At 37.8% G+C, this 25,070-nt stretch overlaps 1 protein-coding gene across 2 annotated transcripts in view; it reads right to left on the bottom strand.

Moving 5' to 3' along the window:
* top2b (DNA topoisomerase II beta) overlaps positions 1 to 25,070 on the bottom strand; it is a 59,379-nt gene that overhangs the window by 18,805 nt on the left and 15,504 nt on the right. For both annotated transcript variants that reach the window (XM_081375800.1, XM_081375799.1), the window contains exons 13-23: positions 23,496 to 23,621; positions 23,265 to 23,375; positions 23,076 to 23,181; positions 22,884 to 22,993; positions 22,658 to 22,750; positions 18,031 to 18,145; positions 17,692 to 17,813; positions 17,265 to 17,413; positions 11,382 to 11,613; positions 8,699 to 8,833; positions 8,395 to 8,595 (exon numbers count right to left, since the gene is read on the bottom strand). In XM_081375800.1, the coding sequence (XP_081231926.1) occupies positions 8,395 to 8,595; positions 8,699 to 8,833; positions 11,382 to 11,613; positions 17,265 to 17,413; positions 17,692 to 17,813; positions 18,031 to 18,145; positions 22,658 to 22,750; positions 22,884 to 22,993; positions 23,076 to 23,181; positions 23,265 to 23,375; positions 23,496 to 23,621 (1,500 nt within the window). The remainder of the gene's footprint in view (positions 1 to 8,394; positions 8,596 to 8,698; positions 8,834 to 11,381; positions 11,614 to 17,264; positions 17,414 to 17,691; positions 17,814 to 18,030; positions 18,146 to 22,657; positions 22,751 to 22,883; positions 22,994 to 23,075; positions 23,182 to 23,264; positions 23,376 to 23,495; positions 23,622 to 25,070) is intronic.

Here is a 25,070-nt window from a genome sequence, read left to right as displayed (position 1 = left end):
TTCATGTTCCTAGTCACCCTGGTGTGCTAAAAATGTAAATATGAATGGGAATATACAGTCAAACCAAAAATTAATCAGACACCAGATAGGCCTATATTTTGTTATATTTTTTTACTAGTGGCTGCAGGACACTATAGTTAATATATGTAAGTCAGGATAGCAAAATAAAGTAAACTGTGACATTTTAGACCCAAAAATTCTTCATACAGTGGACCACCAGTAAAATTTATAAAAATCTGGGACCAAAAATGATTCAGACACTTTGACCTGACCATGTTTTGCTTAAGTGTTTTTTCTTTAATTGCTAATGTGACCTTTTAACACTACAGACTACACAAAATTAAGAATTGCTTGGTAATTGGCTGACCTACATTGGTATTACCTAATTGTGTCCTTAAATTTAAAGTTCATGTCATATTTTATTACCATTTTCTAAACTATAGCGAATAAACTGATAATGTGATAAATGTTGAAGGTGTCTGAATAAGTTTTGTTTTGACTGTACTTCAGAGATATTTTACTCATACAAAATTCTGGTGGTGCCAATAATTGTTGCCAACGTGTTTTGGAGAAAAACATTTATTTCATAATGTGATTTTCCCCCCGATTTCAATTGTTTTACCTTAATGAAAGGTTAGATTTTTTACACATATATACATATGTATATGTGTATATATATATATATATATGTATATGCAGGGTGTGATTTGCCAGGGGGGATGCGTGGGATTTCCCCCTTTCTGGTCAATGTATCCCTGCCTCTTATTTTTATCCCAGGTGGGGATAAATTTATCCCCCCCTCAAAGTCATCAGTGCTACTACACTAGTGGCAAGACGGATCACAAAACTTATTACGGATCCGTGGTTTGATTAAAGTCAATTTTATTTTAAAATGCACTACTTTGGCTGGCTCTGATATAGCTGCCGCAGCCTCTCTGTAATCACCACTCTGCAGACTTGCTCAATGTCCCGCCCACGGCGCTATCTGATTGGTTACACCTCACGAGTAATAGCCTATCAACACTTGCAAGATGGTTGCAGGTCCGCCGGGCAGTGGAGCTGTGTTAGAGCTTAGATCGGGCCCAAAAATTTAAGCCCGACCCTACCCGAGCCCGTGCACGTTGTGTCCGAGCCCGGCCCGACACATTAACTTAAATTATGAGCCCGAGCCCGATTTAAACCCGAACATTTTTTAATACGTAGGCCGTTATAACCAGGGGCGGCGCTAGAGAATTTTTTAACGCAGAAGCTGAGGGGGTGCTAGATAGGCTATATTATATATAAATACTAATAATAAATGAGCAAGCATAGGCCACTTAATATTTAATATTCAATTATTTTAATTATCACAATTAAAGTATTCATTTTATTAAATTGAACAAGCACAACATTCAGCATTCAATCAAATATTCTTAAAGATTTATTAGGCTATTATTAATAATGTTATTTCAACATAATATCTCGTTATTTCGTAATATGTACATAATGTGTGCGTGCAACAAGCAAGATGTGCATTTGTAAATCAGGTGACAGGCGTGCATTGGTTTTATTAATAAACAGTGTCGGCTGCAACTGCAAAGATGAAGTTGACGATCGCCATCTCCATAGTGAACGCGCAGAGAGAAATGCACATCATGGATTACATAATCAGAGAGTTGCATATTTCTTTTCGTTTTGAATTGAAATGTTTAAAGACATTTCAAGCTTTCTTTATATTTCTCATGTCTGTGAGGCATACACTGAGTTTTGGTTAATTTATGATGAGGTGTGCTCCAGTTAATGTGCAATGCAAGTGACCGCGGCGCGCAGGCGCCTCCATGATTATATTGTCTGCTATATTTGCTTCTTATTAAATACAGGCAATTCGTTGATGTAAAATTGCTTAAAACTAAGATACAATTTATACAAAACGAAATTCACTTTAAAGAAAGGCTTTCTATAAAACAAAACTTAATGAAGTTAGATGGTCTAGATCTGTCTAATCTGTCTGATCGCTGATCGATTGCTCCTGTCTACCTCGCTGCCTGCTGTGAGTGTGTTTGCCTCGGTGCTGTAAGCTCCGTCTTAGCCTCGTATTTCCTTGTTTTGAACCATCATTTACTACAATTTCTAGTTGTTTATACTACTACTAAATACAGCTTACCCAACATCTCAGATTAACCTGACATCGCTAGCTTCCGTTACTACTAGCACGACACGCTAGTAATTCGCTAGCCTGTTAACGCGCCACTCGTGCGCTCAGCTATTTTTATTTATTTATTTTTCTCTCGCGCGCCCGCGCCTTTGAGTTCATAAAAAGCTCAGGTGAGTAAGAATCACTCAACAAACACGGTGAGTAATGTCTTGTCCTGTTATTGTCACCTGCACTTCATGTCACATGTTGAGCATAGCCTTCTCTGTTGGCAATAAAGGATTTATATGTGATGAATGCAAGGAGACAGTTAGGCTGACAGAGAAGATTTCAGAACTAGAAACACGCATCCAAACTTTAATTGAGGATAGTAAGAGTGCTAGAGCTTTAGATACTATTTTGGATGCACCTAGCATAGTGAACTCTTTACATGATTGGTTCCAGCTGAATTAGTGCCTGCGCAGCCGGGCAAATGGGTGACAGTAAGGGATCGCTCTAGTCACGGATCAAAAAAACACTCTTCCGTTCCGATTACCATAACAAATCGATTTGCCCCGCTCAGTGAAACACCCACTGAGAGTTCTGTTGATTGTGCCCTAGTTATTGGCGATTCTATTACACGGAACGTGAAAATAGAGACACCAACCACCATAGTCACATGTTTGCCGGGAGCCAGAGCGCCTGACATCAAAGCAAATTTAAAAGTGCTGGCTAATGCTAATCGTAAATTCTCTAAGATCATTATTCACGTCGGCAATAATGATGTTCGACTCCGCCAGTCGGAGATCACCAAAATTAATATTAAAGAGGTGTGTGAACTCGCAAGTACGATGTCAAGCACTGTAATTTGCTCTGGCCCCCATCCTGTTCGCAGGAGTGATGAGATAGTTAGTAGATTGTGTTCTCTTAACGGTTGGCTGTCTAAGTGGTGTCCACAAAATAGTATAGAATTTATAGACAATTGGAAAAGTTTTTGGGGCAAACCTGACCTGTTGAAAAGAGATGGTATTCATCCCTCCTGGGATGGTGCTGCTCTTCTCTCTAGTAATATGGCACATAGTCTTAGAGCTCAAACATGACAATCTTGGGCTCAGGTCAGGAAGCAGACAAACTGGCTAAACCGACTGTCTGCTAGCGGCCTCGCGTCACCAAGGTCAGATAAATCCCATCACATAGAGCCTCTTACACCTAGATATCATCATATAGAGACTGTGTCTGTTCCCCGAATTTGGAAACCCAAAAAAACGTTTTAACCCATCTAAGGTTAAAAATGTAATTGATGTTCAACAAACAAAAAACAGCTATAATACAGATGAGCAAATGCTAAAGCTTGGGTTGCTGAATATTCGATCGCTTACTTCAAAAACACTCATTGTTAATGATATGATTTCAGATAATAACCTAGATGTGCTGTGTTTGACAGAAACCTGGCTAAAACCAAACGATTACATTACTTTAAATGAGTCCACCCCGCAAGATTACAGTTATAAACATGAGCCTCGTCTGAAACGCAAAGGGGGAGGAGTTGCTGTAATTTATAGTAATATTTTCAAAACCACTAAGAAATCAAGTTTTAAATATAATTCTTTTGAAGTGTTAGTACTTAATGTAAAAATATATAGTATAAATGATAAATCACGTTTGAGATTTGTGTTGTCTACTGTATACAGGCCACCAGGGCACCATAAAGATTTTATCAAAGAATTTGCGGACTTTCTATCAGAATTAATATTGACTGCAGATAAAGTACTAATTGTTGGTGATTTTAATATACACATCGATAATGAAAAAGATGCATTGGGATTGGCATTTAAAGACATTGTAAACTCTATTGGAGTTAGACAACATGTTTCAGAACCTACTCATTGTCGTAATCATACTCTAGATCTAATATTATCACACGAAATCAATGTTGATGCCGTTGAAATTCTGCAGCAGAGCGATGACATCTCAGATCATTATCTAGTCTCGTGTAAACTTCATTTAGCCAAGGCTGCAAAGCCGACTCCGTGTTTCAAATATGTTAGACCTGTCACTTCTGCCACTAAAGATTGCTTTATCAATAATCTTCCTGATCAGTTTCATCATCTCAGCATCCCAGATAGCTTAGAAGAACTCGATATTGCAACAGAAACTTTTAACTCTCTCTTTTCCAGCACTTTAGACACAGTTGCTCCGTTGCGCTTAAAGAAGATTAAAGAAAATAGTCCAACGCCGTGGTACAATGAGCACACTCAGGCCCTTAAGAGAGCAGCCAGAAAAATGGAGCACAACTGGAAGAAAACAAAACTAGAGGTATTTCGCATTTCATGGAAAGAGAGCTCGATTGCTTACAGAGAGGCCTTAAAAGCTGCTAGATCTGCTTATTTTTCAACCCTATTAGAAGAAAATAAACATAATCCTAGGTATTTATTTGAAACGGTGGCTAAACTAACGAAAAAGAAAGCTTCAAGCCCAGAAGTTTCCAAGCAACACAGCAGTAATACTTTATGAACTTCTTCACTTATAAGATTGATAATATCAGGGAGAAAATTAGAACTATGCAACCGTCTACTACAGTATCGCATCAGGCAGTGCATTGTAGTCTCCCTGAGGAAAAATTTGATTCGTTCGTTGTTATAGAAGAGGAAGAATTTACTAAACTCGTTAAATCATCTAAATCTACAACATGTATGTTAGACCCTATACCGACTAAGCTACTGAAAGAAATACTTCCAGAGGTCATAGATCCTCTTCTTAATATCATTAATTCATCTTTGTCTCTAGGATACGTACCAAAAACCTTTAAGCTGGCTATGATTAAACCGCTTGTTAAAAAAAACGCAACTTGATCCTACAGAATTAGTCAATTACAGGCCGATCTCGAATCTACCTTTTCTGTCAAAGAAATTAGAAAAAGCAGTGTCTTCACAACTGTGTTCCTTTATTGAAAGAAATGATATCTGCGAAGATTTCCAGTCAGGATTTAGACCGTACCATAGTACCGAGACTGCTCTCGTTAGAGTCACAAATGATTTGCTCTTATCATCCGATCGTGGTTGTGTCTCTCTATTAGTGTTACTCGATCTTAGTGCTGCATTTGACACTATCGACCACAACATTCTTTTAAATAGACTCGAAAATTATGTTGGCATTAGTGGAATTGCACTAGCATGGTTTAAATCATACTTATCTGACCGTTATCAGTTTGTAGCAGTAAATGAGGAGATGTCTCATCGATCACAAGTTCAGTATGGCGTACCACAAGGCTCAGTACTAGGACCGCTGCTGTTCACTCTGTACATGCTACCATTAGGAGATGTCATTAGGAAACATGGCATTAGCTTTCACTGTTATGCCGACGATACTCAGCTGTATATTTCTTCAAAACCTAACGAAACTTACCAATTCACAAAATTAACGGAATGCATAGCTGATATAAAAAATTGGATGACTCGTAATTTCCTACTACTTAATTCTGAAAAAACAGAGATTCTAATTATTGGACAAAAAACTTCCTCACGTAATAACCTAGAATACTGTCTAACACTTGATGGCTGCTCTGTCGAGTCTTCGTCGTCGGTTAGGAACCTGGGTGTGCTCTTTGATACCAATCTTTCATTTGAAAGTCACGTGTCTAGTATCTGTAAAACCGCATTTTTCCATCTTAAAAATATATATAAATTACGCAATATGCTCTCAGTGACAAATGTGGAACAATTAGTTCATGCGTTCATGACCTCAAGGCTAGATTATTGTAATGCTCTACTGGGTGGTTGTCCTGCACGCTTAATAAACAAACTACAGCTGGTCCAAAACGCAGCAGCTCGAGTTCTTACCAGAACCAGGAAGTATGACCATAATTAGCTCGGTTCTGTCAAAACTGCATTGGCTGCCTATTAAACATCGCATCAATTTTAAAATATTGCTGATCACTTACAAAGCACTGAATGGTTTAGCTCCGCAGTACTTGAGCGAGCTCTTAACGCATTATAGTCCTTCAAATCTATTGCGATCTCAAAATTCCGTCCAGTTGATAATACCTAGAATATCAAAATCGACTGCTGGTGGTAGATCCTTCTCCTATTTAGCACCAAAACTTTGGAACAGTCTTCCAACCATTGTCCGGGAAGCAGACGCACTCTGTCAATTCAAAGCTAGATTAAAGACACATCTCTTTGACCTAGCATTCACATAATACATTATAGACTTCTATAATTCAATGTTAGGCTGCATAGATTAGGTCAGCTGGAACCGGGAACACTTCCCATAAATCCTGATGTACTCGTTACATCATGAGAAGAATGGCATCTACGCTAATTTTAGTGTCTTTGTTTATCCCAAGGTTTTCCCGCAGCCTGCCGGATCCAGGCCGGATCCAGATCTGATGAAGGACCTGCGCCTGGACCCGATGACAACGCAGTGCTGAAGTGCCAACTAGTCTCTCCCTATGGAGGATCCCTTTACCACTCTACAGATAAAGCGTTGTCGGGAAACTCAATTCGCGTACCTACCCCGAATTGATAAAATAAAATAAAATTCTGTATCAAAAATTATAAGGAAACGCCAGTACTTTGTTTAGGCTTGGTTTGTAGGGAATTCCAAACCTGCGCACATATATTCAAACACACATAACTATAGAACCAATTCTTAATGTGCATGTGACCGCCATCAGCGTTTCTCACAGGTTCGCGTTTAAAGTCTGTGTAGAGAGAATGGTGTCGTCTTAGCGGCCCCTAATTTAATAACAAATGATAGTTGCGACGGAAGCGAATCAATCAAAACTAACTTTAGCTGGAAAATAACTTTATTAAAGAACCGCTATAAAGCCAAAACAATCTCTGTTACCTTAAATTATACGTTTATCTCTGTAAAGCTGCTTTGAAACAATCTACATTGTTAAAAGCGCTATATAAATGAAGATGACTTGACTTGACTTGAAGTGGTCAAAATCATGTCTGACCCGCTCCATGTCTCTCGATATATTGCGCATCCTATCTTACTCATGCTGTTCACTTTTCATAATCAACATAGATGGAAAAAAAATAACATACTATTTTAACAAATATGAAACTAAATTAGCTTATTTAATGGCTACAACACATAGGCTACAGTAGGCCTACAGACTTTTTTATTTGTACAAATTGCTGCACATTCATTTACTTCTGAATTTTGCACACATAAGTTGAAAGGCATTTGTTTGTGCATAGTAAAACATATCTGCAACATTTATCAAGTTCACGGATAATTGTGTGTGCATTTATTAATCATTATCTTAGTGAAAAATGCAACAAGGACAAAGCATGTAAACTGCGTTGTTTGATTATTCAGAATGGAATGGATTTCAATGTATATTTCAAATATATATTTCAATGTTAAGTCAATGTAAAGACGCATTTACGCGTGTCTAGAGGTCCTGCGGCGCGAATGAGGCGAATTGACTAACACAGATAATGCATCTGTCTTTTCTATCATTTCACTGTAGCTCAGCATCGCAATGTAAAGTTAACGTTATTACTTTAACAGCAGCAGTAAAACTGTTTCTACTGTGATGGTTTAACTTTGCAATCAATCCGTGGTTCAGCAGAGGTTGATATATATAGAAGTAGCCTAGCCTATTAAACTAAGTAAAGCGCTGTAATGTGCCATTCATAAATAAGTGTTCTGACATGTCTAGCCGAGTGGCACTATTCGTACTGGGAGGGAGATTTAATTCTTGCATGTTTTTTCGTTGTGCATGAGTTCATATGTGTGGGGAAAGCTATTAGAGTAAAAATATTGCGTTAAAATAATTGCCTAGGCTACTTCAGTTAATAAGAAAAAAGATTCCAAAGGTTGCCTCCGCCGAAGTCCATTAATACCTGACAATGGACACCTCGAAGGGCATTAACCCGCTTATACCATGGTCACTTACGAAAGAAAGAAATATTTAATCAATTAATAATACTTTAATGTGTTTTAGAGTAAAAATCGTGAGGGTTTTTATTTATTAAGTCGAGCGCACTATTTAATATCTCCCGTATACAGGCGTTGCCAAGCAACGTGGCCACAGCGACCCGACCGCAGCAGTTGATCAGTGAGTTTGAGCCAGCGCAATCATTTAGAACTGTCATCAGGCAAATTGACGGGACGCCTTTCCTAGGTGTACATTATCACTTTTTAATGGACACCCTGCAGCCAATCAGAATCGAGTATTCACCCAGACCATGGTATAAGACTTAATAATTAATCAAGGTGTGAAACTGTTAGCTCAATTCAAGAGCTTCAGGAGAGAAGGTTCGTACCATGGAGTTGCAGGTGAGGGACGACTGCAATTTGAAGACCTTGTGAAGGCCGGCCGCCTCTGCCTGTGCCAGTTTCTCCTCTGTCATGCGCACCACGAACTTCACTGTGGTGTCAGTGTGGTATTCCTTATAGTCGTTGATCAGAGGAGGAGTTTTATCTGTTCCTTGGAGCATGGGCTCAAGAACCGACTCCTTATACGCCTGAGAGAGAGAAAAAAGATGTAATTTTTGGCATCACTAGCACAAGGTATTCCAATAAATAGATCTTATGTCATAAAATTGAGACTTCTACCAGTGACCTTACCTGAGTCCAGGTGCGAACAGGAAGTTCAATAATCTCAATGGTATTTTTGTCCAGGACGGACACTTCTCCACTGACCAAATATTGGTTCTGTCCCAGCTCATGAATTATACCTTTAAAGTTCTTGTAGCTGGGCAGCTAAGAAAAGCATAAAAAGAGACACAGAATGAGTAATCTTAAAGGGATGGTTCGGAGTAATTTCAACTTAGGGTCCTTTGCACCATGACCTCAAGCCAAACCCCCCCCCCCCCCCCCTTTTTTTCCCCTTGGTCGAACATTATTAAAGTTAGAGCTTATTTAGAGATATCAGCCGAATGGCTTAGTGCAGGCGCTAATGGATCCAAGGTTGTATCTCATAAATTACTAGGGCTGCAACTAACGATTATTTTGATAATCGATTAATCGGACGATTATTTTTTTCGATTAATCGGATAGGTTTTTTTTAATTCAATTTGATTTTTGTTTATAACTAAATAAAACCCTAAATCAGGGTATTTATGTGTAAAAGTGTACTTTAAAAAGTGCAAAAGCCACACATTGAGTTTTACTAATATAATCTTTAATTTTTACATTTTAAACCCCAAACACAAAAGTTTGTCCAGTTTTTAAACAGTAAAACTTCTTTAAATATCCAAAATATAAATAAACAAAACAAAATATTGAGTTGCGCTGCTCATATAAACTTAACATTATGAAATTAGGACACAAACATGTTTGTAATAAGATATTAAGCAGCAGATTTTGAATTCCAATGTAGAATGCGATCTGTTATTTCTTGATAACAGACCGCTGCGAAGTATAACACACCAGAAAAACAGAGCGTTGCTATGGACGCAGGATTCTAACCGTAGAGACGGAACGGACTATTTTCTTTAGCGGAAGCAATACAATCATTTTTAAATCAATAAACTCCTTTTTAAATCAATATTTTGTGTAAAATTATTGATTTATTTGGTGGGTAGCCATGTAATAAGCGGGATTATCCCTTACATAGTAGACATGCTATAAAAAGAGAGCGGAATGGAGGTACGCAGCTGACAACAGGCTTGATTAACGTTAAAAGTACAGGAAAAATGATGTATTACTGCACAAGCATTCGCTGAAAACTACAGACTACAGTGACTAAAAAACAATATTTTACTGCTGCTGTTATTAACTGCCTTTATATTTAGTGCTTCACTTTGTAAACACCATTTAATTTAACCTATTTCTGCGGTAGCGCTATTTTAATCCATCACTTATGTTGCGAGCGAACTGATTGCGCAACCTGATGCTCGATAAAAAATAGATCTAGTGTGACTGTCCCGAAGTTAGTAAACAAAGCTGTTTACACAGTAGCATTGAATTAAACTAGACTATACCATTTTCACATCTTCATATAATGAGAATATACAGTTTTTGCTTGCCGTGCTGATGTTTCTCTCCGATTACTCTCTGCCATTTCGCGTGACTGCGTTGTCATGAAAGTGACGTCATCAGTAACGCTCCCCGTGACGTGAGCAGACCAACTAATCGACAATGACATTCGTTGACAACAATTTTCATAATCGATTATTATCGATTTTATCGATTAGTTGTTGCAGCCCTATAAATTACCCCACTAATAATGCCTGAAATGGTACCAAACTTCTACAGTAGTACAAATAGGTTTTGTACTCATAAAACGAGGCATTGGAAAGTTTGTAAGTACATCAGGAGTTTATTTAAATAACACTTGCCTGACGGCCTATGCTACCAAAAAAATCTGAAATTACTAGTTAACTTTATTTTGTACTCATGATGAGAGTCTTGCTTATTAGATTATGTATGTTGTTTGTTTTTAGTAGTTTATTGCTTTGAGCAAAATATAAAAATGACCCATACTTTTCTTAAGAGGTAAACCCTGCACCCCCAGTATGTTTTCTCAGTCCCAATGCCTTCTATGTGCCATACACATAGGTGTCTAAATGAAAAATGAAACATAAAAAAGATTTTTAAAAAGAGCCTGATAAAACATCTGATCTAACCTTTTATATTCATGTCCAGTTGGGAGAAATATTTACTTTTTTGGGGTAAATACTGGTAAACATTCTAAGACATAACTGCTTTGGCTCTTGGGGCCAAGATTCTCATCTTTGATGACTATTTTGAGTGTTTAGGATTTTTTTATTTTACAAAGTACTACAGCTGCCCCAATGGAAATGTATAACTGTTCCAAAAAAGTATTGTCTGGACCTTTGCTGGGAAGGAAATATAGAGACCTCTTTGAACTTTAACTGAATACCCCTGGTATATGGTGTTGTATGGCTGTATAAGCAGTGGCAGCTGTTTATCACTGTAGCTAGACTCAAGACACAAACAAGCTACAAAAATGGAAAACACTGGTCCCTTCACTTTTTTTTTCTTTGGTTATACTATCAAGGACGAATGGACATGGACGAATGGCACTTGCAGTTCACCTCTGCAAATTAAGCCAAATTCCTTTACAAGAATTGTGTACAATATTAAGAAGCATAACAAATACTTTCTATACAACTAAAAGCGGAAGCCTTACACATGCAAGTCACATATGGCCACTCCCGCTCTTACGTTAAAATTATAGTGTACACTGTGATGTAAGTTTCAGCGATAATCATTATATGAAAGTTTGATGCTGTTACATTCCTATTAAACATGCATCAGTAAAAGAGTGAGGATAAGGTGTTACCATGGGTAGAGGGTCCTGGTGGTTGAGCATACGACTGATGTTGTTGACAATCTCTCGCGGGTCATAGTTGGGGATCTTGCATGCCCAGCCAGTCCCGATACCCTCAGCTCCGTTTACCAGTACCAAGGGAATTATGGGTATGTACCACTCTGGCTCCACCTTCTGGTTGTCATCATACAAAAACTTCAGCAGGCTGGAGTCCACAGCAGGAAACAGCAGTTTGGCCAATGGACTGTGTGAAAAGAGAAAAACTGATTTTTAGTAGAATTTTGGTGTATTTGAAGATATAGAGTTATTAACCAAAATATGTCAAACTATATGATAGTAGGATGAATGAATGAAATTAAACATAGCAAAGGGCTGCCAAAATTAATCGATCAAATAAAATTGACAATAATCGATAATGAACATTTGACTGAGTTGATTATTGATTAATGGCATAAGTACCCTGTTCACAGAAAACATACACCAGTCACATTACTTTACAGAAGTGAATAATGCATTTCTATGGAGAAAACTCATCTGAAATATAGCGGAGGACCCAAGAGAGAGCTGCAGCGGAACAAAAGTTGTTCTAAACATGATCATGCTTTATTTTAAGTCAAATAGTTTGACGTGGCTTGCCCTGTCAGGTGCTTTGACAGATAAGTGTCCTGTTAATGCATTTGAGGCATGTTGGTTCTTAGTGCATGACATCCAACTAAATAAACAGATTCAGTATTCTTCAAAATTAGTAAAAACAGTGAAAAACAAACTTAGAATATTACGCAAACCTGCAATAGTAACACAAATATATTTTATCTATTTAATCTCACTTTATTAACCAATGTCTTTGCTGCTTTGATGATCCAAAATAATTTAAACAAGCAAAATATAGCAATATATTAAACATTTCAATAAGGGGTGTGATGAGATCTTTTGCCACAAGATCTCACAATATTAAAATGTGACGATATTTCTCATGAGGTGAAAAGCTGTCTCGCAACATCAGCATGACGGGGTTGAGTTTGTGGCAAAACCTTTTAGAGTGCATTATATTGTTTTCTAAAGCTGCACAAAATATTAAAACCCTTTAAAAATCATAATATAGCATAGTGCTACACATATTTCTGTGAGTTTGGGTTGCTTTCATCTGGGAACGCATTGTGCACCATTTTTACCAGATTTGTATTGTAAATCGTTTAAAAACCTACACCAACACAGGAGAATACATCAATATCATTCTAAATATGCAAATTGTTGTTAATTGCAATTTCAAAATTGAAGTTTAAACCTTCCCTCTGAGTTTGCATGTTTTGATGTCCACATGTTCTTGTTTAAGAAATTACATTGTAGAAGTGGTTGTAGGTTGTAGAAGTGGCCAGATATAAAAGATTAAGTGGACATTTGAATTTAAATGTTTTTTTTTGCCAATATTAAACAAGGATTTGATCATGCTGTAAAATGTAACAACAAAAATCACCAGGCCGTTGGTGCCCTCTGTAGGCATTTATAATACAAAATATATGTGTTGATTGTTTATATTTTGAATATTACATGATTAGGGTTGGGAATCGTAAGAAATTTTCCGGTTCCGGTTCAGATTCCGGTTCCGCCAAACGATTCCAGTTTCGGTTCCGGTTCCCATTCAATAAAAACATATTAAAACAACTAATAAAAAAATAGTAGTAAGGGAAAAATGCACAATCCTTTTTGTGTTTATTTCTTATTGTCAAATGAGTTTAACAGACTGGTAATATCAACAAATTCAACATATTATTTAGCAATTTTTGCAAAAATAATACATTTTTCTGAAGGAAAATAAACATTTCTGCATTCTCTAGGATAATTTGGGACCTCTCCTAGCTTATTGTATCTCCAGCAGTGAAGATTACCCTCTCAGAAGGGGTAGAATATGCTTGAACACACATGTAAGATGTGTGTAGAACAGAATATTTTTAAAATCGGTGTGAATGATTGATTCATAAAGACTTCACTTGTTTCATTACTGGATGAATCAGCGCTCTAGCAGTTAAAGGGGTCATAGAATGCCATTTTTGTACAAGCTAATATGATTCTTTAGGGTCTAACTTAAAAGTTTGTAATATACTTTAATTAAAAATTCTCATTAGTATTGTAAGAAAACACTCATTTTACCTGGTCAAAAACAGCTCTGTTTTCAGCACGCCGTTTAAGTGCATGTGTCTTAATGATAATGAGCTTTGCTCACCCCGCCCCTCTGTTCTGTGGGGCGTTTTGCCACAACAAACACATGTGGAGTGTTGCCTTGACAACAGTTGAGGGTAACGTTATATTTTGAAGAATGGCAGCGGGAGTCTCAGAGGACACTGTGCAACCGTATCAATTTGAACCGGAGTTGGAAAACAGGACGTTTCTGAATGGTTGGTTAAGGTAATGTCACTTTGATCTATCTTTGTGTGTACTGGCAGGGTAGAGTAGTGAGATACGAGCGCTATGTGTTTACTGATGTATACGTTAGTTCATTGACAGATTGATGTTACAGCTAATGGTCATGAAAAACTTTTTTTCAGTAAATGTAGGCTTGTCAGTGATGCGAAACGTTATTTATGCAGTGTTAGGTACAACTGTCAGGGCTGAAGCACTAACATTTTACTGATCTGTTTAAAAAATAAGAAGTCTGTGAGACTATGACAGTCATTAGGCACATAAAAAACACATACTCAGACAGGAGCTAATACCTTTTTCAATGTTCTCGTTTATAAAGCAGTCTGGTGAAATGATTCACGCAAACATGAAAGCATTGCTGTTGATCATGGGGATTATTGAGAGACAGCTCGCTCACGAGCGAGGGCGGGTCTGTGTTGAAACGCTGCTGTCTATCAACAATCGTGGGAGGGGCGTCGATTTTGTGACGTCACAAAATCGAACGGCTTGATTTGAGATGGGGGAAAACATATAAGAAGATTAAAAAAAAAAAACACTCGATGGATTTTTATCATTTTATGATGGTTGTGTACAGGCACTGCCAACACACATTTCAGTACAATCAACTTGTAAAAGTGCATGTAGCATTATATGACCCCCTTAATAAACAGAAATTGCATGCGTCTTGCGGAAGAACATAGTTGCCAGAGCTACTTCTCTCTGTTTATGTCTAAGATGAGTCATGCAGGTACTGGGCTACTCCGAAACAGCTGCAATCCGCTGGCCGGTCTAAAGTAGTCTGAGTATAAACGCTTATTACAGGCTTACGGTAGTGATTCAGGATAAGACAAAATACGGTTTGAAAAAATGCATTCATGATGTACTTGCTCGTGTAAATTTAGTAAATTCTGAACACAAAGTTACAGACTGCAGCTTTAACAACAGTCGTCTTCATGAATGTTTTGAGGCATCAGATGTAATCGATACACTCGTTATTTGAAGGCAGCGACTTTCAAAAGGTGATTTACTCTATTTTGGTTGCTACCATAGACATTGGTGTTTATAATCGAACTATAAACTTTTATCTCAGTACTTCTTTGAAATTTTAATATTTGTAACAGAAAAATAGATGTGATTGAAAAGACTGAAAGTAAAGCTGTTTCATATATTGACAACTGCTCTCTCTGGGACAACAACAGCGCAAACAGATTTGAAAGTTCTGGTGTGAAGTTTTTGTCATTTAAGAATAAGATCGCGTGGATGTTTGAATCGAGATCGAGATCTTTTAAAGATTAATCGTGCAGCTCTACTGTCTTTATACTCTCTCTGTGTTGATATCTGACGCAAAACGTATTTGAGTAGCGCGAGGGCTTTTCAGTGCATTCATTACTATTTTACTATGAGATGAGATGTCGCTATAAAGTCGCACTTCGCACTTCTCCCACACATCACACCAGAACCATTTTCAGAACCGAAACTTATTAAATTTTAAAAATATTTTTAAAAAGCACTAACAGTTCTGGATAAGAACCGATTCTCGGTTCCCAATCCTATACATGATGTATTTTAATAATGTTGTTTAAAAAAACATTTGATTACAAGCTTTTGAACCAATTATTATTGCCTCATTGTTATTATATATGTATTTTCAAGTCATTTTAACCCTCTGAGGTCGGCAAACGCGCCGGCGCGTTTTGCTGGATTTTCTTCACATTGTAGCAAAATAAACTTAAATTACTCCGTCATTTATGGTCATACAGAAAAAAGAAATATGAAAAAGGAATTAATATATTTCTACTTTTGTATGTGTCCACTTACAATCAAATCAAAACATTGTGCTTTTGTAAAATTTATGGCGAGAAAAGAGAAACACGAAGTGTTATAACTTCTGCACACATTAACTGATATTGATGAAACTTCAGCAGTGTGTTCGTGGTAAGAGGCCGATCATATGGATGTAACTATTGTGAGTCAAAGTTATAGCGCCACCAACTGGTAGCAGGAAGTGTGTCACTTTCAAAATGCTTTTGACAAAAGTGGGGGGGTTACTTTTACCCACAGTTACAAAAATCAGTACGTATATTGGTCTCCTCGAGCCGGACAACTTTCTAATTTACAGTCATTAGCTCCGAGCAACAGGAAGTCAGATATTTTGGTTTGAATGTGGATTTCTTTGCAAAATCAGCCTCTGAATTTTTACCCACTCCTCTTAAGTGGTTAAATAGTCAACCTAACATATAACATATAAAAATTACACTACTCTGTATAAATAGTCAGTAGTACAATTTGTACTATTCACAGTAAGCACCACTCCACTGTGATGTTTCCAAGCACATTTTTGCGCGTGTGAAGAGGATGTTTTTTTTCGTCGATATTGGAACATGAGTGAAGTACAAAGCCTATAATAAAGAATAGTTTAACATCCAAATACATCGCAAATGTTGAAACATTTTGATTCTAATGAGAGGGTTACGTGAGCCCAACACTGCTTACTTTCGTTTTTATTTTTACATTAAATTTAAAGGATTTGTTGTGGAATATTTTGAGTGTATCATAAAATCAGAATAAGGTAAGTCAAGTAATATTTTCTGTCATATATATATACATACATATATATATATATATATATATATATATATGTACATATACATATATACATACATATACACACACACACACATATATATATATATATATATATATATATATATATATATATATATATATATATATGTGTTTGTACAAATAGTGTCAGCCATCTTTTTTTTTTAAGCTAAGCCAACAGGCTCTTGCTCTGTGGAGAAAGCGGAGTAATAGGCTAACCATCATGGCGGAAGGTAGTTTGAAGATGATATGACAGAAGGGGATTTTGAAGATCTGGTGCACGAATCCGATGCTCGTGACTACCTGTACGAGCCGCAATACAGCGAGGAACAGTTGTGGATAATGGAGGAACAAAAGACGGCCGGAGCAGCTGAATGACCGTGCTTTTAAATTAATTTATCAACTAACTCGTCACGGAGACTCACGATAAAACAGAGTCTTTTCAGTTTCGAGTCAACTAGTAGCCTAGTTGTATCATTTCTTCCGATACTCGTAGCCTTGTGATATGGCTGTATATCAGGACGCTGTGATTACTTACGGCCGAATCACAGCCGTGCTGATATACGGCCATATCGCACTGTTACTCATTGATACTGATACTGATATTGTTCATGTATTCACTATATTTGTTTTCATAGCCTTCAAATTGCACATTGTTTGGAGTACAATCTTTAAAGTACTAATTTTTATTACAGGATTTTTTCATCTGATTAATCAAAGAAATAATTGACACAAAAATCAATTATCAATATAAAACGTTAGTTGCAGCCCTAAAAAGCATCATGATGAAGATCTCAACATTTCTAAAATCTAATCATTATTAGAAATGCTCTGTTATACATGGTCTAAGCACTCACTTCACAAATTATTAAATCAAAACAAATAAAATCTTACCTAAGCATAGTGAAGATGTAACGAGGGCTGGCAGCATCTTTACCGCCATTGATACGGGTACCAAACTGGCCAAGAGGCTGAAGGATGTTGACATTGTTGCTGCCCACAAAGTTCTGGGCCAAATTCACGATAGTCATCATCAGGGCTTGCTGCATAAAATACAACATTTCTTGTAAAAAAAAATCTTTAATTCGGATTTATTTAAATAAATAAGTGTACACTTGATGCCTGGTCATTTTCAACATTATATTATCTAGATTTTTTTCTTTTTTTTAAATAAGCAATTCAAGTTTTAAAATACATATTCCAAGGCTAATGCAAATGAATCGCATTTTAATCAATGCATCAAGAAAACCAGTAAATCATTGCACTGATAATGACCAAGAACAAATTAAAGAAGAAAGGAAAATAAATGTTTGCTACTAACTTCACCGTGATGGTATGCAGACATCTCAGCCACGGATCCGGCCAGCTGGGCCACCTTAACCTCCCTTTTATCATTCCTCTTCAAACAGGTGAACAACACCTTCCTCTGACCTGGCTTCAGACCTGCATACAGCAGATGAAAGTAGACTTGAAGTTTAGAAGCCCAGTTAAATTAGAGGCAAGCAGCATTTGGAAATTTCACATCTACATTATTACTTCGGTCATACATAATCAGAACTGCAACTATTCCACACACACACAAAAAAAAAACATTTATTTACTCAGCTAAAAAGAGAAATCCAGAGTTTAACATGTTAAAACCGTAAATCAAGATACACACCATCAACAAGCGATGGAATCGAACGCTCATTGTCAGAATTGGAGAAGAGGATGAGTTCTTTATTGATGAAGTCATTGTAGGACAGGTGTCGTGTTGTTGTGCCGTATAGGTATTGCTGTGAAAAGAAAACAAAGATGTGCACAATGAAAGATCAGAAAATTATTCATTTTTTAACAGTAGTGAGTTTTAAACAGCATGAAAAAGTCTTGACACTTTTAAGTTTGTATTGGCCTTATGTAGTTAGTAGGGATGGGGGTGGGGATGCATAAAATGCATATAAAAAGTGTAAAATCAGAGGTAGGTAGTAGCGAACTATATTTACTCCGTTACTTGTAAAAAAAATTGGAAAATGTGTACTTTTAGATTTAAATGTGGGTTGTTCTTTTACGAGAGTACTCTCGTGTTGCGTAAGCTAGCTTACGCTACGGGAAAATCCCTTTTCTCGAGAATACTGAAGCCAAAAAAATATCTTTAATTTTTGCATTAATTTAAAACGCATTGCTGCACAAGCAGACCTAGGCGAGACGGCTCGCGCGCCTATTGGTTGCTCTGCAGCAACTGCTGCAACCTATCGAGGGACTGCTTGTGACGTAAGTACCAATGAGGGCGCAGGCGCCCGTGCACGTTACGTCCCGCCATAATGTGCGTGGCTATGCCTATATAAGCTGAGGGCAGATAGGTTGTTCTTTGATTTTTCATCTCTTCAGCGAAGTGTTTACTTCACATCGCTGTTCTCTCCAAGGCCGCCGAGGACCTCGGCCTCGATTGGTCTCTGCCCGAAGAACCCGCTCCCAGCAGGCTGGATGGCTGTTTCCTGCCTGGGCGACGCTCGACGCCTCACACGAGGCCCGCTCCCTTCCTGCCGGAACTCCACGAGGAGCTAGCTAAAAGTTGGAAGGCGCCATTTTCTGCTAGGCTGCGGCCTACTGTTTCTTCGACGCTCTCCCACGTGGTCGGCGCGAAAGACAAAGGCTACCTCTCCATTCCTCCCGTCGAGGAACCGGTAGCAACACACCTGTATCCGCCTTCCACTGGATGGCAGTCCAAGCCCTCGCTATAACCTGGAAGTTCCTGCCTTGCAGGCTAAGCTGTTGTCAGTCTAAGTGTAATATCCACTGCTCTGCCCGACTCAGCGCCGCGCAGACTGCGTGCTGCCAGCACGGGTCTAGACCAACAGATCAGGCTGACTTAGGTCCCTCTTGACTGTAATTCTACACTCACATCTGTCCCTCTGGCTCAGATGTCCCACTGACTGAAAAAAAAAAAAAAAAAAAGAAGAAGAAAAAGAAAAGAGTTAGTAAACCATTCTTCTATGCAGTTCAGGCTGACTGATGTCTATCCTGACTGTTATACTGTGCTAAGCACCCATTCCTTATCTCGGGGATGGTTATATTATATTCTCAGGCCCACGTTCCATTGGCCTAGATTTTACCCACTATTATGTGTACCCCGGGCGCTTGCCCTTGGGTATGTATGTGTGGACATTACTAGCACGCACAGCGTTTTACATTGGGTTCCCGTAGCGTAAGCTAGCTTACGCAACACGAGAGTACTCTCGTAAGAGAACGCTCTCCGTTACTAACATAACCTCGGTTCTCTCTAGATAAGGGGACCAGTGTTTCGTAACCCTGCCGTGCTTGTGCTACGTTCTGGTTTCGCTTCATTGATGAAAAACCAAAGAACAACCTATCTGGACTCAGCTTATATAGGCATAGCCACGCCCATTCTGGTGGCATGTGACGTGCACGGGCCTCCGCGCCCTCATTGGTACTTACGTCACGAGCAGTCCCTCAATAGGTTGCAGCAGTTGCTGCAGAGCAACCAATAGGCACGCGAGCCGTCTCGCCTAGGTCTGCTTGTGCAGCAATGCGTTTTAAATTAATGCAAAAATTAAGGCAAATTTTTTGGCTTCAGTATTCTCGAGAAAAGGGATTTTCCCGTAGCGTAAGCTAGCTTACGCAACACTCGTTCCCTCATCTAGAGAGAACCGAGGTTATGTTAGTAACCGAGAGCGTTTTATTTTAACTCGAGAACATTTAAAATAAAAATAAAAACTGTACTTTTACTTCGTTACGCTGGGCGACATTCCTCTCGTTACTTTATTTTAATGCAATACATGTTACGTTTATTCCAAGCACGCGGTGTCCTTTTTCTGGGGTATGAGCGATGCCCCATTCACAAATGAATCACTCATTTGAGTCGATTTTGTTAAAAGACTTGATCAAACAAGTTGGCAAAACAGTCAAAATTGGTTCATGAATCAGTTTGAATTATTTGTTCAGTTCCCTGCACGTTCTGAATCATCTGAAGCAATTTCTCATTTGGTGTCGTGGACATATACAGTCAATTGAAAGCAAGTCTGCAGATGCATCCTATTGTTTGCCAGACATCTACCAGTCTGTGAACGATTCCACAGGTATAGCTACATTCAATTTCATTTTATACAGATAAAAAAAAATGTTACAACCAAACAAATTATTACGCTAAAAGCACACAATTACCATTACCAGTTTTTTTGGACATACCTTAATTTATACATTAAATAAGCTATATAACATGTCTAATTAATTAACAGAATGCATAGCTGATATAAAAATTTGGATGACTAGTAATTTCCTATTACTAAATAAAAAATAAAAAATAAAAGAGTTTCTAATGAATGAACCAAAAACCATCGCACGTACTAACCTAGAATACTGTCTGGCTGCTCTCTCAAGTCTTCGTTATCGGTTAGGAACCTGGGTGTGCTCTTTGATACAAATCTTTCATTTGAAAGCCACGTTTCTAGCATCTGTAAAACCGCATTTTTCCATCTTAAAAATTTATCTAAATTACGACATATGCTTTCAATGAAAACTGCAGAACATTTAGTTCATGCGTTCATGACCTCAAGGCTAGATTATTGTAATGCTCTTATGGGTGGTTGCCCTGCACGCATAATAAACAAACTACAGCTGGTCCAAAACGCAGCAGCTAGAGTTCTTACTAGAACCAGGAAGTATGACCATATTAGCCCGGTTCTGTCAACACTGCATTGGCTCCCTATTTAACATCGTATAAATTTTAAAATATTGCTGATTACTTACAAAGCACTAAATGGTTTAGCTCCCCAGTACTTGAGCGAGCTCTTAACGCATTATAGTCCTTCACGTCTATTGCGATCTCAAAATTCTGGCCAGTTGATAATACCTAGAATATCAAAATCGACTGCTGGTGGTAGATCCTTTTCCTATTTAGCACCTAAACTCTGAAACAATCTCTCTAACATTGTCCGGAAAGCAGACACACTGTCAGTTTAAATCTAGACTAAAAACACATCTCTTTAACCTGGCATACACATAGAAAATTATACATTCCTATTATTCGAATCAGTAAAATTATTATTAGGCTGCATAAATGAGGTCAGCCTGAACCGGGGACACTTCCTATAACACCAGATGTATTCGTTAAATCATAAGAAGAATGGCATCTACGCTAAAGTTAGTCTTTCTGCTTATTCCGAGGTTTACTGTAATCAGCTGGATCCAGGCCGTATCCAGACCAGATGGAGGACCTGCGCCTAGACACAGCCACAACGCATGATGTAGTCAGCCGGATCCGGGCTGTATCCAGATCAGATGGAGGACCTGAGCGTAAACACGACAACAACGCATCCCTGAAGTGTCAGCAGAGGTTGTGTCAACTAGACTGTCCCCTGTGAAGGCCTCATCGACACGACAGCCATTGGCACTGATCCTCAACAAACTCGTCTCCATACCGGCGTGATGACTCCGATCTTCACCCAGATGGAACTGGATTATTCTGTTCATTTCAATTGTTCCAATCCAATCTGACTTCTGACCTATAATGCTGCCTGAATCATAATCATACACTGTTCGTTGGCCAGAGGAGAACTGGCTTCCCAACTGAGCCTGGTTTCTCCCAAGGTTTTTTTCTCACCTGATGGAGTTTTGGTTCCTTGCCACTGTCGCCTTTTTCGCCTTTCACCTTTGTTGCCATTGACTTTTGCCTTGCTTAGTTGGGGACATTAAATTTTACATTTTATTTAATATTCAACAATAATATTGATCAGCCTGCATTGACACCATTATATGAGAACTGAACTGGACGATGACATCACGGTTTTCTCCAGAGCGGCTATATATATATATATATATATATATATATATATATATATATATATATATATATATATATATATATATATATATAAATTAATAACTTTTTTACAACAAAAATTAAACATTGAACTTAGCTGGACTGTGATGTTATTTTCTTCTGGAAACAAACTTTGTTGTATTATTTTCCTGTTATCTCTGTAAAGCTGCTTTGAAACAATCTGTATTGTAAAAGCACTATATAAATAAATGTGACTTGACTTGACTACTATTTGGTCAGGGTTAAATGATGCATATAAATATTTTTTTTCCCATATCGCCTAACCCAAAGCAGTTTAACTGAAAAGTCAAAAGTCATACCACAATACATTCACACACTTGTTTTGTGTGAATGGGTCCTAATACTCTGTTTCGATACTTCTATATAAAGACTGTTTTAAGAATGTTTATCATTAGAAACATTTCTTTTTCATTTGAGCTGTAGTGTGTAACTGACAGGGAGTTCATACCTCAGGCAGTCCATGCATTCTCCTCTGCCGTCTGTCCTCCATGAAATTAGTCAGCCACTCTTTCCTGTCATCTGTTTTCTTCTTACTGAAAGCCTGAGCAGAGATCACAGACAATGTTAACCAATATGTCAAAGTTATATACAATTAGTATCTGAATAAATGTTATGTTGCACTAAACGCAGTACAAACAAGATCCAAAATTATGAACAGCAGCAAAAAAACGAACCAGTGTAATGGCTGCATCATCTTCGGTGCCATTGTACTTGAACATAATTCGATGTCTTTCCATGTCAGCAAAATATTCCTTTGCTTCTTTGCTTGTGCTGGTACCCAAACCTGACAAATATGTAGTTAAAATATAGTCAAGAATGCTGCTTGTCATTTGATGCAGACTTTTTCAAATAAACAGAAAACAAACCTTTATAGTACTTTATGTGCCAAGTTTTAAAATTGTCTGTGTGCTTCTTCCATTCTTCAAATTCTGGGATGCTGTAAAACGATACTGCCTGTTTGTTCTTATTGGCCTAAAGAGAAAGTTTTAGAAACAAGTATAAAAAAACCTGATAAACTGAACTTTTTTGTTGTTGTTGTTGGATGATTATCATACCTTCACAATGGGTGTGATGAACTCCTCCAGGAAGGTGTGCTTCAGCAGAGATGGCCAGTTGTGATGGAAGAAGTTAATGAGAAGACCCTTGATGTGAGAGCCATCTTGATCCTGATAGTACACATAACAGAAATTATGCATAGAGGTTTAGGGAACTCATGAAAAAACCTGCATGCATTCTGAATAGAAAAAAATTATCAGATTAAGAACAACTAAAGCACATAATCACACCTGATCAGTCATGATCATAATCTTTCCGTAGCGTAAGCTCTTCAGGGACTCTGGATCTTCATAGCTCTTCTTGTACTGAAGACCCACAATTTTAATAATGTTGTTGATTTCTGCATTCTCCATTATCTACAATCAAAGCAAGGGTCAACTATCAGTTAAAAAAAATCACAGTCAAAACATACTTGATGTTTTAAAAAGCAAATATGTTTAAAGTGGAATTTTGGACCAATGAGATTTAACTCAGGGTTTTTCCTACATTGAAAATTGTTTGGCGGCCGCCAAAACGATTTTTTGTCCCGCCAAAGCCTTATTTGATCTGTAATTGGGTTTTGTGAGTGAAGCGGGCTCTACTGATGGAGAGAACGATCACAGCGCCCCGCGCGCGCACTCTCCGTCTTCAGTTCTATCTTTGCTCTCTTCCTCGCATCAAAATCAACTGATCCTAAAGGTCGGAAGACCGAATCCATGTTTCACGTGGTGCATTCGGAGAATATTTTTGCTGAATTAGCGCTGGGTGTGAATTGCAGTAAAAAAAAAGTTGCCTTATCTTCTCTTACAACTTGTGACAAGCATTCCGCACATGCAGCTGACATAACTTTAAATAAACGCAAAAAAAAAAAATTCATTATAATGAATAGTTAAAGCAATTGGTCTGCCCGTCAGTGTCTGAATCGGTGTATAACAAATCATTACTGAGAAGAACATACACATCTGAAATATGGGTGGGAGAAAAAATCGATTCTTAGATGCATCGCGATGCAGACGTGGACGATTCTGAATCGATTCACAAATGTCAAAAAAAAAAAAAATCTCTAAAAAAAACATAATATTGACGGAACGCAAAAGGCGGAACTCTAGCGGGTGCAGTGTGCGTGCAGTCTGTGGCGCGCACATAACAGACTCGCGCACTTAACAGACGCATGATGGCTGAGCGCCAAATTCGAACGGCACCCTCTTCGTTAAAAACTAGCGTATGGAAAATTGGCAATTTCATTGTTACCTATTTAGTATTTTTTGTATGAAAGCTGCTTTCAGTAGCCTTCACATCAATATACTGTAAACCGATCTGTTATACGTTACGTTATACTGCCCTGCAATATGTGCAATGCCAGTCACAAAAATTTACATTTTGACTGTGCTCTCTGCAGATGTTCATTCACTTTTTTTTTGTATAAGCTGTTTTTGATTGTGGTATACAGCAAACATTTCAAGTCATAACTCTTTATTATTTAGTTGTGAATAAGAGAGGCTTAGTATGTTACTAATTATTCCGAATATGCGTAAGTCCACAAGCATTATATGAGAGCTGCTGGTACATATTTCTATATTTTTGAACAAAAACTGTTTGTGATTTTGCTACAGCAAAATGTTTTTTTGTCTGAAGGATTATATTGCTCATTGGAAATAACAAGAGGATGTTGGTTAGAAGTCTATTATTAAATGCTAGAGATTCAGAATATGCTGAAGTTTGTATTAATTTACTACAAGTACGCTGCTAGTACAGGCACACATTTATTTTCCTGTTGGTTCTTTGCAATGTTCAAATCACTTCCATTTGTTTTATTAATAAAATTA

This window comes from Scardinius erythrophthalmus (genome assembly GCF_964197995.2).
Source record: "Scardinius erythrophthalmus genome assembly, chromosome: 10".
Taxonomy (NCBI): Eukaryota; Metazoa; Chordata; class Actinopteri; order Cypriniformes; family Leuciscidae; genus Scardinius; species Scardinius erythrophthalmus.
This window is presented reverse-complemented; position numbering and strand designations above follow the sequence as displayed.